Genomic DNA, 14,447 nt, shown 5'->3' with positions numbered 1-14,447 from the left:
GCACGGAGTACCAAGCACATTGGCCAAGTGTAATGACGTGGAGCCATACTCCATGGGCTGCAATACATACTAAGAACTAAGCACCTAATTTTCGCAGATGCACTGTGTATTTCAAGGCAGCACGATACATCCTGACTGAGGGCAATCTGTGCAAGGAGGTCCCAACATTCCGGATTTAAGACCCCCTTGTTGATGCAACTATTTCTAACAATAGAATATGAAGAAATAATGACTTAGGCTCCAATTCTAACTGGTAAACAATGGTTATAATAAGATCCTTTGCTCACACCTACCACTTAGCATAGAAGTCTTGACTGCTTTCCATGACTGATTGATTCAATTAGGTTACTGATCAATTTATTCAGTGACTGATTGACAGAACACTCCAAATTTTAAGTCTGATTCTCTTACTCCAAATTTTAAGATATTATTCATTACTGATATGGAAGAAACTGTTTCAATGCGCGTAATGTACTCACGAGAACAAAAATAATCGCGTTTGCGCATTCGGCTTGTTCCGCCGGGTGCCATTTTTGTTTTGGTGTCCCGCACTGACAACAGCAGCCGCCTGCTTGTCATCCCGCAGAAAATGCGGGATGAAAAAAGAAAATGTTAATTTTCGTGGAAAATTTAACCCACATAATGATCGCACACCTGAATTTGTGTCAAATTTGGTGAAAAAAAAAGTGTGATCATTATGCGAGTAAATACAGTATGTCTGGTCCACTGGCATCGAGAAGACGCGAGTTATTGTCACGTCGTGAATGGCAGATGGCTGCAAGCGCCCTCCCTGCAACCGCGCATTGTGCGGCCACGGTGCGCCCTATCTTTAAAGCGATCTGCATCGGGGGCTGAGCCAATGGCGGCTCATACCTTTGTGCATGCTGCGTTCTCGATGCTCAGCTCGTGTTGAAGTGAATGTTTGCAAGTTTATATGGCCGATAAAACTACTATCCTTACTTCGCGGAGCAGTCTGCACATTTGCTATCGCAGTTGATGGCTCACATTTTGGGTGAAACTGACTTTTTTAGAGGTGGCTGTGAAAAAAAAAAAAAAAAAGACAGCACTCAATATTTTTACCCCGCATAACGAATGCACCACCAACTTTATGCATATTTTTTGGGGAGAAAAGTGCATTCATTACGCGAGTAAACATGGTATGTTTGACAAAGAACTATCCAAAGAGAGCGCGGCTGAGTAAGACAGTGATTGAAGTGCAGAGTGCATTTTAAATAAATGCTTTCTGCTACTTTTCCCCATTTGTGTTATACGCCGATAAAACTTTCTTTTTTTCCATTTCACATCCCAAACGTTTCACTTCATATTATATGCAGGTTTGTATCATACACAGGTTTTTGTAAGAGATTGCAAGCAATTCAAGGGTTCTTTTGAAGCTGCTTTCCTCTGCTTGCCTAGTGTGCAAACAATTCTGAATACTTTGTAAGCATCTTCTGGTAGGTGATTGATGCCAGCACTTCAGTGACCAAGAGTGCCAATTTTGTCGACAGTGTTGTGCAACCAGCTGCATGTTTACATTTAACTACACAACAGACTGCATTACTTCCAGAGCTCACGAACTGGTCAGAGCCAGTAGAATTGCACATGTCCACAATGAAATCGTGAACAGGTACTTTTTTCAGCATACTTTTCATGTGACATGGTCTTCAAGGACACCGAAAGAGTAGGCAAAACAACAGCAGCTGAAAACACACCCTGTAGCCAAGACAAAAAGGTCTGGCCGCTTGTCCTTCTCTTCCTGCCGAATCTTCTCTATGCGCCTCTCCAGCGCCTGGCCCAAATTTGTCATCACAGGAAAGTGAGGCAGCACCTTGGTGAGCACAATCAAGCTGTTCCGGATTTGAACATAATCACCAGATTCTAGGCAGATCACAAGTGCCTGGAAGAAAGATAAGAAAAGTCATAGTCCAAACTTCACACCTGAAGAACTCGGATGACAATTTTTCCCTTTAATGACAGTAAAAAAGGAGAACAGCATGTCACCAGCATGTTGAGTTTGATCAAGGAGAAAAATGTGATACTACAACACTGCTTGCTGTTTTTAGAGGTACGGAAACATGACAAAAATGGCCAAATAACAAATTGGTTTACCTAAATCAAGACAAAAAACACTCGTATAAAGGCTTTCTAAACGTGGGGCATTCATGAATGATAGGAAATAATTAAGCATGAGTTATCTGCCCTGTGCATTCTCTCAGGAACTGGTACCCTTGAGCAGCAACTATGGCTGCTTACACAAAAATCATCCAGAACAGTCCTCACTTCCATCATTATCTCTCCTTTAAGACTCTAATTAAGTGTTGCTATCCTTTAAATATTCAAAAGAAATATATTTGACAATTAGAATGGCATACTTTCATATTGAATAAGAATAGAATAATTAGGGGCATGCAGATATTCGAAATTTAGAAGTTTGCATGCCCCTAATTATTGCTCAGATGTGCTTCAAGTAGACGAACACTAAATCATGCACAGACGGCTAAAAATTAAAATTAAATTATGGGGTTTTACATGCCAAAACCATGATCTGATTATAAGGCGAGTCGTAGTGAGCGACTGCGGAATAATTTGGACCACCTGGTGTTTTTTAACATGCACCTAAATTGAAGTACACGGGTGTTTTCGCATTTCACCTCCATCTAAAATGCGGCCGTCGTGGCAGAGATCGTGCACTGCTAGCTCCGTGGTCCCGTACAGTGGTGCTTATGTCTAAGTTGTCTTCACAGCATATACATTTACAGTGCATCTAGCTAAAGAATGCTTTCTAGCAACAAATCAACACTTACAGGTTAACGTTTTGTGTGTGTTACTTTTTTCTGAACCATACTGCTTTACCTAGTTCGACAATGACAGCTTCCAGAAATTATCAAACAATTAGCAGCAATGACTTAAGAAAAGGTCACCAAGTAGGACATTTTATGCTAGGTTCAAGCAACATGAGTGGTCATTAAGAAAAGAGAAATACCTTAGTGATTTTGAAGTGCCATTTGTGACAGACGTGTCTGTAGTTCTCGTAGTCAACGTGATCAGTGGCAATGTCCGATGACTGGCTAGCACCACGAAACTTGGTCATGAAACCAGGGAAGTTGGCACACTCCTGCAAGAATTCAAAATGGTGGCTGTGATGGCAGAAACCGTTTGAATCCATGTAATAGACTCACATGAAAAAAAAAAATTGCGTTAGGCACGTTCGGCTTGCTCCGTTGGCCGCCAGCCATTTTTGTTTTGATGTCCTGCGCTGTTACAGTGGCAGCCGCCTGTTTGTTGACCTGTTGTCATCCCGTAGCAAATGCGCAATGAAACAACAGGAAAATTTACCCTGTGTAATGATCGCACCCCTAAATTTGCATCAATTTCTCTTGAAAAAGAAAAGTGCGATCATTGTGGAAATAATTATGGTATTTAATGCAATCAAACTCTTGTTAAATTAGACATATTTGGCTGCACACTGGTTAATCTAGACAGCCCTCAGAGCTCGGCAACCACTGAGCATCTCAAATTTGCGATGCAAAAGAGCAAAAAACAGTGCTAGCATTCAACTGAAACGAAGCAACAGAGTCCGCATAGCAGCCGCGGTTTCATCTGCAGCAGTTGTGCCAAACAGTGATTTCGTTTTGACTCGGTGCAAAGCTGTCGAGGATGTAGTGCACCGGCTCTATCGCGATGGATGGACAATTTGTAGGCAACCAGCTTACTGGTGAAATAATAATCGGGATGTGTGCACGGTAGTGAAGAGCGCGTCAGATGAAGATGCATGCCGTGGCTGTGCTGCAAAGGAAGTCGCGAAACCTACAACACCTGTAGGTCTCAATGTGAGTGTTAATCACTCATGAGATGACGAGAATTGAAGCTTCTGCACTGCTTTTATGGAAAGACCCGCCAAGGTTGCTTAGAGGCTATGGTGTTGGGCTGCTAAGCACGAGTTCACGGGATCGAATCGCGGCCACTGCGGCCGCATTTTGCCAGTGGCGAAATGCGAAGGCATCCGTATACTTGTTTGTGTTTCTTAAATATTTCAGCTCCACTATGAAGGTGGTGGAGTGACATGGGAGTGACCCTGACTTAAGTTGTAGTTCGTATGGCCTTCTAATTCACTGCAGTACAGTAAAACCATTAATTTTGATTTCTCGAAACTAAAGAAAAGAAGAAGAAGACGAAGACAAAGACGGGAAGAGAAAACACCAATTTCACCAAATGACTAATTATGAAGGGTATCAAAATAACCATGAACAAATGCTTACTACGTCCATACACTTTTATTCACTGAATGAATGAACAAATCCTGTTTCGATTTTGCCCAAAATCAGTGCGGAAGCTGCAATTCTCATCATCTTGCATCTGATTAGTGCTTGCAGTGGCAAAGGCCTCATAACTTCCTTTGCAGTAAGGCCATGGCGCAAGAACTGCATCTTAATCTTCATCTTCACCTGCATCTTCACTAACACACGCCCATCCTTATTTTTTCGCTAGTGAGCTGGCTGGCAACAGCATCGCAACGAAGCCAGCAGGTTTGATGCCACTGTGCGGTGCTGCAGTAGAATTGCTCTTCATCCTCGACAGCTTCTGCCATGTTTAGCATTGTATGCACATTGCATGAGCCAGAATGAAACTAATGTTTGCTGCAACTGCTGTGAACAAAATCATAGTCACCATTGACGCAATCATAGATAGTGACCATCTTAAACTTGGCATCACCTTTGGAATCACCAGTGATGTTGGTTACTATGAGTTCTTTGTTGCAACTGTCAAACCCCAACAGTTAGCAAAAGCAAATATGGAGGCTGTGTAAGATAACTAGTCTTGTGGTGGAGCATATTGATGAGCATACAGACACATTGAGAGTTGAAAGAACCAGTAACAGCCACCTCTATAAAACAAGCAAGTAAACGAAAGAAGCACATAGCACTTACTTTGTCAAAGATGGCCTTGTCACTGTGCCAGCGCATCACCGTCTCCAACATGGAGCAAAGGAAGCGACCATACCTATTGGCCTCATTTTCTGTACATGCTGTTACAGTGTATGTGATGTCACAAAAGATCTGCAGAAGGCAAGTGAGCTGCAGGTTAGAGAGACAATGAACACAGCAAATGCAGGTCAATGTAGACTGATGTGGTATCTTTCTAGGACAACATATGCACTGTATTGGCAACAACAAAGTTTCAGTAACAGAGCAAATAAAATAATATACTAAAGGTCAACTGTAGGCAGTGGTGCACTGAAAGGGAAAAAGAGGTTCAGAGACAATATGCAAAACCTGCCAAGTGGACTTGAGCTAGAATCATAGTTAGGGGTGAACATAGTTTTTTGAAATAGTCAATTTGGTCAAAATTTTGTATTTTCCTATTTATTTAATTTTTGCAATCCTAGGGCTTTTTTTTGTTGCCTCATGGTGAAGTACTGTAGTATAACAAAATATAACAATGCACTGCCATCTTGGTATCACCGTAAACAGGAGATTAGAGCTTGAGACAGCCTGCATCTAAGTCTGAGCTAGCCAGCAATACTAAGTTTGTTATCTTTTTGAATATTTTACACTATTTGTTGCAACTGTTGTTTATATTTTTACTTATACACTGTACAGGAGGTCCCATTAAAGTCTTTGACCTCGGGACCTCCTCCTGTATCTTATTGCCTTGTACTATATCGTGTCTATTAATACAGTCGAAACCTGCAATAACGAAATCGCCGGGGAAAGCAAAACATTTCGCTTTTGCGGGAATTTCGTTAGCGCGAGAATGAGGCAGAAAAGACAAGGAAGGAAACTGGCTTGCAAAAAAAAAAAAAAAAAAAATTTATTGCCAAAAGTCAGTCAGCTTACTTTGCCGAGCCTTGCCTTGCAGCAATTTTACTGCTCTCGACTCGCACTGCAAGAAGTGGTCCATTGCCACGTCGTCATCATGCTCACCGAAAAATGATCGAATTACATCGAAGGCATTCAACACATCCCGCGGGTTCGCAGTCCTCTCTTGATTTGGTGTCTGGTGGTCGTCGGCGTCGTCGGCACCTTGGCAAACGCTACTTATGATGACTTCATCAGTGACCTCTTCATGGACGACAACACCTTCATCCACACAAAGGAAGTCATCGATGCTGAGGCCATCCGGAACACCATCTGTCACGGCAGAAAGTTCATCCCATGCGTGGGCCAGCGATGGCGGCACTGCGCCGTCAGCACTGTCAACTAGTGCACCTTCAGGCGAATCTTCTTGCGATGCCACTGGATCAGCGCATGATGCTTGCCGAGTGGCAATGAAGCCGGCATGATTAAAACAATTAGCTATCACGCCTGGCGACGTCGCAACCCATGCGGCGGCCATCATCTCAAGCGCCATGAACATGTCCACTACGGTGGGACGCTTCAACTGGAGGTTCAGCAGCAGACGCTGAATCAGCCTCTCCTTGTAGGCGCACTTCACGCTACGAATGACGCCTTGATCAAGCGGCTGCAGCACGGAAGTGCAGTTCGGTGGAAAAAAAACCAAGCGCACGTTTCCCAGTTCCACGTCATCGACATGATGGCCACTGCAATTGTCCACAAAAAGGCAGACCGATCTGCCTGCCTTCCGCATGTCCGTATCGAAGGCCTCGAGCCAACTGCCAAATATGGCCCGGGTCATCCATGCCTTCAGGTTCGCGGTGTACTGTACGGGCAGCCGACGATTTCCCTTGAAGCAGCGGGGCTTCTTACTTCTGCCGATCACAAGTAGTGGCCGTTTATCTGTGCCGTCCATGTTGGTGCACAACAAAATCGTTACAAGCCGCTTGCTGTGTTTCCCCCCGCGGCATTTTTGGCCTTTTAAGTCCAGGGTCTTCGATGGCAGCATCTCGTAGAATAAGGCCGTCTCATCTGCGTTGTAAATGTCCGAGGGCTTGTACTGGTCCAATACTTCTTTGTTGGTCAGCAGCCACGACGACGTTGTCAAAGGGTCGACGGCTGCTGCCTCCCCGGAAATGACTTTGGCCACTATGTCGTGGCGGGCTTTGAAACGGCTCAACCAGCCAGGGCTAGCCTTAAAATCAGCGTGCCCGAGAATGCATGCGAAGTCCAGCGCTTTCTGCTGAAGAACTCTGCCAGACAGCGGCACTTTGTTGGCACGCTGTTCACAAAACCATGCAAACACCGCCTTGTAAACGTCTGGAAAAGCCGCAGCGCTCACCGTTTTGTTTTTTGCACTCACACCATTTCCGAGCGCGCCGAGAATGGAGGCCTTGTTTTTCAGAATTGTCGATATCGAACTGCACGCAATTCCAAATTCTTCGGCGATATCCATTTTCTTCCTGCCCTTTCCAGCTTGGGCAATAATTTCAGCCTTATCCTGCAGTGTGATAAATTTCCTCTTTTTGGCTGGAGGCGGCATCTTAGCAGGCTGTCAAAGCAAATGGTCCGATCGGCACAGAGACACACAATTGACGCACTCTAGCACCAACGACACTGAGCGAACGACCATGTGCGGCGGTACACAAAGCCCACTGATACTAAAGCGTCATCCGGGTTGTCGGAGCCTTCACGTGCAGTAGATGTCGATTTGGCTGCCACGCACGCAGGCGTTTCGCTCCGCATTTAGCACAAACTGTAATGGCACACAGGATTAAATAAAATGTGCTCACTGCGAGATCGCCTACGGTTCTTGTCTTTTTTTTTATTTGTATCATTTAAATGCTAATTGCATTTTTGGCCCGGACACTGCGCAGTCACCCGTTGCGATCGTCCCGTTGCGACGGGCGAACGACCACCATTATCATCATTGCTGTCGTCTGTCACGAGAGGTGGTGCGAGGCTTTTTTTATTGTAAACAATGATGGCGGCGGCCACGCAAGTGTGCTGTGGCGGTAGTTAATGCAATTTAAGCGCACAACGAATGCATTTGAGCAGTTTCCGGACACTACTAGTGTTACATGAGTAGATTATTTGCGGACTGTCGTTTCAGAAAATTTCGTTGATGAGGGATTGCTATAGAAAAAAGTTTCGTTGTCGCGAGATAGGAAATGCATTGACTCCTATGGCTGTTCGCCGGGGATCCGAAAATATTTCGTTGCGGCGAGAATTTCGTTCCCTCGGGATTTCGTTACCGCGGGTTTCGACTGTAAAACCTCATTCATGCACACAAAAATAAAAGCAAAACAAGAGTGACTGCAAAAAGAGAAAACTAGCATCACGATTCATTACTGCAGTCAACTGGCAAATGCAGAGAGCTCCTAATGGTTGACGCAGATTTGAATCAGCGGCGCACTTGTTTCGAGTGCATTTCGGCAACGGTGAGCTGTGCATTTTGAGCATTTCCGAGACTGACATTTCAAGATCTGCCTCACTGGTAAAGGACTGCTGTCCAGGCAGGTTTAAGGTGCTCTCAGGCTTTCTTGCAATGATTCTGACAAACAAGACTTTGGACAATGTTTTCTCAGCTTTTAATTTTCAGGCAGTTGCTGTCACTCATCCCTTCACCATTTTGCAAATAATGAAGGTAGAATCATTCTGTTCGATGCACATAATTCCTGAAGCATTCCTGAAGCGCTATAAAGCTGTTGACATTTGTCTGCATGCCATAAATATTTTTATAATTCACCTGTTGCAGAAGCCATTCCTAAGGCAATATGTATAATAAAGTTGAAGACAAATGCACGTTTCCAGTAAATATTTAATAAATCTTTTATGGTGAATTACATGCTAACACATGGTCATTTTTTTTTTTTAATTATCAAGTTCAATATGAATGAAGCTGACTGCAGTACTAAGGAAATCTGGCATCACTGCCTTTGGAAGCGACATGTTGGGATTGCAAGGACACAGAAGGTCTGGCATGTGTAGAGCATGGCTTGGCTTAATGGAAACAGCTGCTGATATAAATTTTTCTGGAATAAAATCTTCCGAAGTCTTTGTTTCTCCATAATACATCTTGCCTTTATGTTTGCTCACATGTGTGACAAGTAAATGAAGAAATGAAAACATACAACTGAAACTACTGCGCAATGACCAGCTCCACATTTGCAATGTGCAGTTCAACAACTTCCTTGTTGAAAGGAAAGCTATCCTGATGAATCACCTCACCTTGTCATAGCAGATGAGGGTGGAGAAGTTGGGCGTCTTGAGGATGTGGATCAAGTGAACAAACTTGGCACAGTACAAGGCGTCCAATGCTGTGAATGTGCAGCGTGGAAACACACACAACTGCAGGAACTGCATGATGGTCTCGTTCTTGGATGACCCTGTGCATAAATTAAATGGAAAAAGATCCACCCTCAACAATAATGCAAGAGGAAGAGGTACCATCCCAAGTCAACTGTCTTTCCCAGCTTAACATTTCTATACATATTCCTGGGTGCACGTGATAATTTTAAATAAACAAGCACCTCATCAGGTAGACAACTTACTAACTGCAAAAATGTCATCAAAGCAGTTGTGGCAGAGTTAGAGGAAGATATACTTTCATAACTTGAGGACATAATACTGATGCAAAAGTTGCCTTTGCCTGCTAGTGGAGCAATCAACGCACGTATCGCTAGCAACACATTAAAGGGTGCTTTGTCGAGATTGGGAGCTGCAAGCAAACGAGTGCAGAGCATATATCATGTGGTGGCCACCGTGTCTGCAAAGTACTAACCAGCCGCATGGAATGAAAACTGCTGAAATACCAAATAGAAAACTGCACAACCTTCCTCACGGGGGAGTCCCACTTCCAGCCAGAAGTCAAGGCCAAACACACTAATTCCTTCACGTGATGTAGGCGCACTGCCTGCAATGTCGCTGTTTATGGCATGTGACCTTGAAAAATCATCTAACACCGAACATGCAATATTATTACTGGGAGTGCGCTGTGCAGCAAAACGAGGAAAAGAAGAATAAAATAAAGAGGTGGGGTGCACGACGTGAATGTAAGTTGATCCCATGGCTCCAGTATGGAAGAAGCCAGGGAAGTGGCAAAGGTGGCGTGTGCGCGCTGGTTCAGCGGCCTCACAGGGATTGCCTAGGTGAGAGATTTGCTCCGGCCTGCGTGTCAGGTGCCACGAGGTCTGCACTGAGCGTGTGCATATTGTCGCTCGGTGGCTTTTCAGTTTGTTTGCAGAAAGTGAATACAGCACAAAGACCACTTATAAGCAAAGGCAAGAGTTTGACGTAATAGTTTTGCGGAAGCCCGCAAGGTAGAGGGAAGTAATTAAATAATGGGAAAATGAGACATCCACCGAAATGTAGAAATTGCTACAAAGGAAATCCAAACAGGTTGCTTGTTTGGGTGGATGTCTCATTTTCCCTTTATTAATTACTTATCTCCACCTTGCGGGTTTCCACAGAACTATTATGTCAAATAATATCTTTGAAAAATGAAAGAGGTAAATACCATTTGCAAATTGAGCCGAACATTCTCAAATATGAATAAAACGGAGATGCATACAGAAATAAATGTTTTCGAATATCCCTTTCAGTCTCAAATTATGACTGACTGTCGATACATGTGTGAAACATAGATGGTGCTTGAGATTCCACTGAAAGCAAATCAAGGTGGTGGAATTACTCTTTGAACATTTTATGATGAGGCATTATAATTACAGAGTAACTAAATATTTGAATATTGTAAACTCAATCACGCTACGTTTCTTCATAAAGAGGATTAAATCCCCCGCTCGAATTACATGCACCGGTTATTCATTGGCCTCAAGCATTTCAAAAAAGAAAATATACATGTATTTAGAGGTTGCTACTGACATGCCCCAAGTAAAGCATCACGTAAAACATGGCAGTGTCTTCATCAAAGCAGTGCTCTGTAACGAGACATAACTCAGAAGCAAAATGGAAGCAATTTAAGTTATCAGAATGTTCAATTTCAACTAAACTTAATGTTTGTGCTTTATTCCTTGCTACCACTGCACAGATCTGGCAAAAATAGGTCGCATCGACAAATGTGGACGTCGTGACTGAAAGGAATATGAGATATTTTTATCAATTGACAGCAAGCTGGCGACGTGATAAAAATGGCGGCAGTGGTGGCTTTGATTATAGCCATTTCGGACCTGCAGTCACAGCAAAAAGCCCTGAAAATCAGACCCCAAAGTGTTCTTGCGTCCAATATTTCAGACGTTCTTATAGATTGACTTATCGGGCATCCGGAAAGTCTATCGTTGACTGTGCAGTGGCAAACTCCTCCAGCCGACCACACGGCGATTTGTCACGATCCCTCTTCGTTATGCGAGCCAGCATTACCACAAATTTAGTTCCCTTTCAATAAAATGAGAGCTAATTTTCAATGATAGGAGCACAAATTCCCCGAGATTTCCCTCAGTATTTCCAGACTATTCAAAATCCCTGAGAATTCTTGGTTTTCCCGGTTGGTAGACATCCTGAGATAAGAGCGGGCCAGCGCGGTGGTGCCAGAATAGGATGTGATGATCATGATGTTGATGCGACCTAACAATTAGGGCAAAGCTTCTAAGAATGGCAGTTATATCTCTGAGGCGCAGTGCTGTGGCCAAGGCAAGCCCTTAGGCATTACCATAATGTGTAATCTCTGAAGCGATACTTGGTGTCTCATCGAGGTTGCCAGAGGAGATGATGGCAGCAGAGTCGGCATACGTAACAACCACAAACGGAGTTTGCATAATTGAATGTAGAGCTGGCAGCTGTCCGAAATATCGGTCAACTTTACACGTTAAGTCTATGGGGCCATTGGCAGTGCCGCAAAGCTGTCCGAACTACCGAGCATGTCCGAATTATCGGTGCCTGGTTTACCGGTCGGCGACCGTATTGAGCCAGTGGCTTTGCTCCACCATTCTTCAGTGATGCTGACAAAGCTGGATTCACATGCCAGACGTTGTTGTAGACGAATCAGTCACATGGCATCTGATGTGAATTGGACCACTTTGCAGCTAGCACTCACACAATAGCAGATGACCTCACGGACAGAGAAGCCCTCACATCAGCAACGGCTACGGAGCAACTGTGAGTGAGCTGAAAATCCCAACAGTGATTTGGCTCACCGCTCTACCGCAAAGCACTTCGTGCAGACTAAGGGTGTGCCGAGGGAACGAGTGACAAACGAGTTTGCTGACGCTGCATGCGCTATTTGCTAACTACTAATGCAAAATGGCAACCCCTACTGAAGAAGAGAATGGGCGACCGTGAAAGAGAGATGGGAGCTTCAACATGCAAGGATGGGGAGGTGGTGGGGTTCCCTAGGAGATAACAAAACTTAAAATGGCCGAGAACCTTGACCCGAGATGTGGCTTCACGTAGCACAGAGCACGCTGCCATGAAGCCACTTCATGGTGATATTCGCATATAATCTGCATCCCCACTTTGCTGTTCAATTTGTTAAAATTTTGGTGCGAGTTATATGCGCAACACTATGGTATCGAACTACGTTGCGATCTCCTTAGAGTTCCATATATCCGGGATTGACTGTAGTATGTCCAATTTTTGTGAGCCTTTTGTGATGCACTTATACTCATTTCAAACGTAACATTTTGCTCAGAACCATTCGTGTACCTAGACTGTTAGGAACACGGTACGCACTATTTACTTGGCTACCCCAAGTGAATAGCACATGGCACAATATCACAGAAGACAAGCCCAGCACATGAGTAAAAATACATACTTGACTGAAACCAGGCATCCTTTTCACTACGCAGTCGAGCAAGAACCCGAGTGCAGTGCTCCTGCTGTTTGCGCTCTTCCTCGGCCAGTTTGTCAGCTAGGGCATCACACCGGTCTTTTTCCTTCTTGCGTTTGCTGGGGGCCTGCAGCCACAAAACACATGTCATCTTCATACTATGCTTACGCAATGGTTTGCTAGTGGCAGGAAATGGCAAGGTGACCAATGTTGCCAGAGGTGGGAAGTTAGAATGAGAGATACAGAAATGGTGGCTTACAGGATTTGGGGGAACACCACAAGGCGAGTGGATGGGCGGATTCACCCTCCAATGCAAGTCTATGTTACCTCATATCACAAGCAGTACCATATTTACTTGATCTTAATGCACTGAAGTATGACACTTGCATTAGAGTCGAGTATGGAACAAGCGGTATTAGGTGGTGTCCCAGTCTCATCCCACCAATCTTCCCACCTTAAACTCTCGTACAGTCACTACAAGTGATGCCTGGTCTACTGTGGCTCGAATGCAGTAATTCTTTTTTTACGAGTGAGAGCAAATCGCTATTTCCCTCTCTTACCATGAAAGTCTGGTAAGTAGTGAGGAAACGACCAAGGGTTCTGCATCTTGCATTTTTTGCATAAGAAATTTGGGTTGTATGTTACAATAGACTGCATTCCATTCTTTGTCTCTAGCCATGAGAAATTGGGTGCACCTTAATATCGAGGCCATGTGAAGATCAAATAAATAGGGTAAATTGAAAGGAAAAGACTGCCATCCAGTCGATATGTAGCATGAAGCCAGATAACTTAGTGACTGCATACATGAAAATAACGTCCTAGAGAAAACAGCACTTGACGAAACTGCACAACATTACTACACAAATAAGCACAGGCACAGCAATGGCATCTTTTCATGGCAACAGATCACATTACTACCTTTTGCTTGGGCATTTTCAGGGTTTTAGGCTTCCATGCTGATGCCAGCATATTTTATTTCAAATAGAACAAGCAGACCCCGTAATTAAATATAGAATAATTTTAGAGAAAGCATACTTGCGATGGCCGTCTCTGCACTGGGTTAGACTGGAAACAAGGCAGTGTACAAGAAGGAAACATTTGTGTGAATGTCCCCCATACAAATGCAACGAACAATTGCAGTTCTAGTTTAGCAAAGCACTACAAAAATTCTGTCTCTAAAGTACAACGGAACCTAAGGTATAACTGAATATGATGAACAGTAATTAATTGAAGAGTTGGTACTCTCAGCAGCACTGAAAGCAACACAGCATGGTCAGTGCAGCTGTTTGAGTTCGCTTCTCTTCTCAACTTTGAAGTTCCACTTGACAACACTCAGTAAACGGTGGCGTCAGAAAAATAGACACAAGCCTGACTCCCTATGCGAGCATGTACATTAACTACAACACTATTCTTAGGGTAGCATAAGTGGATTCTCACTCAACAATATTTTTGTAGGCAATGCACTCACGTGTACACATGTGCACTCACATGCATCGGTACTCGCTCGTATTCCTGCTGATACTCACCAACACTCACTCACATTCATAGACACTTTCATTCACACTTATTGGCACTAACTCATGCTCATATTCACATCAACTCCCATTCACTAGCACACATTCACATACATACTCACGTCCACTCAAACTCACCAGCACTTACTCCACTTCATACCCACGTCCACTCACACCCTTCATCATTCACTAATACTTTATTTCATACCTGTGGAATAAGTGTGAAGCGAGTATGAGTCGCTGTACTGGTGAGTGAGATGCTGATCTATGACTGACGCACCATCGGATGTATATGAGAGAACGTTTGAAGTCAGG

The 14,447-nt window shown here is 43.9% G+C and overlaps 1 protein-coding gene across 3 annotated transcripts in view; it reads right to left on the bottom strand.

Annotated features, from left to right (window-relative positions):
• tho2 (THO complex subunit 2-like protein) overlaps positions 1-14,447 on the bottom strand; it is a 111,346-nt gene that overhangs the window by 24,493 nt on the left and 72,406 nt on the right. For 2 of the 3 annotated variants that reach the window (XM_075688459.1, XM_075688461.1), the window contains exons 24-29: positions 13,654-13,683; positions 12,604-12,745; positions 9,066-9,223; positions 4,929-5,057; positions 2,984-3,115; positions 1,713-1,897 (exon numbers count right to left, since the gene is read on the bottom strand). In XM_075688459.1, the coding sequence (XP_075544574.1) occupies positions 1,713-1,897; positions 2,984-3,115; positions 4,929-5,057; positions 9,066-9,223; positions 12,604-12,745; positions 13,654-13,683 (776 nt within the window). The remainder of the gene's footprint in view (positions 1-1,712; positions 1,898-2,983; positions 3,116-4,928; positions 5,058-9,065; positions 9,224-12,603; positions 12,746-13,653; positions 13,684-14,447) is intronic. The other variant, XM_075688460.1, reaches the window with a different exon arrangement.

This window comes from Dermacentor variabilis, chromosome 4 (assembly GCF_050947875.1).
Source record: "Dermacentor variabilis isolate Ectoservices chromosome 4, ASM5094787v1, whole genome shotgun sequence".
Lineage (NCBI taxonomy): Eukaryota > Metazoa > Arthropoda > Arachnida > Ixodida > Ixodidae > Dermacentor > Dermacentor variabilis.
Note: the sequence above shows the minus strand (reverse complement) of the source record. Positions and strands in the feature narration are given on the sequence as shown.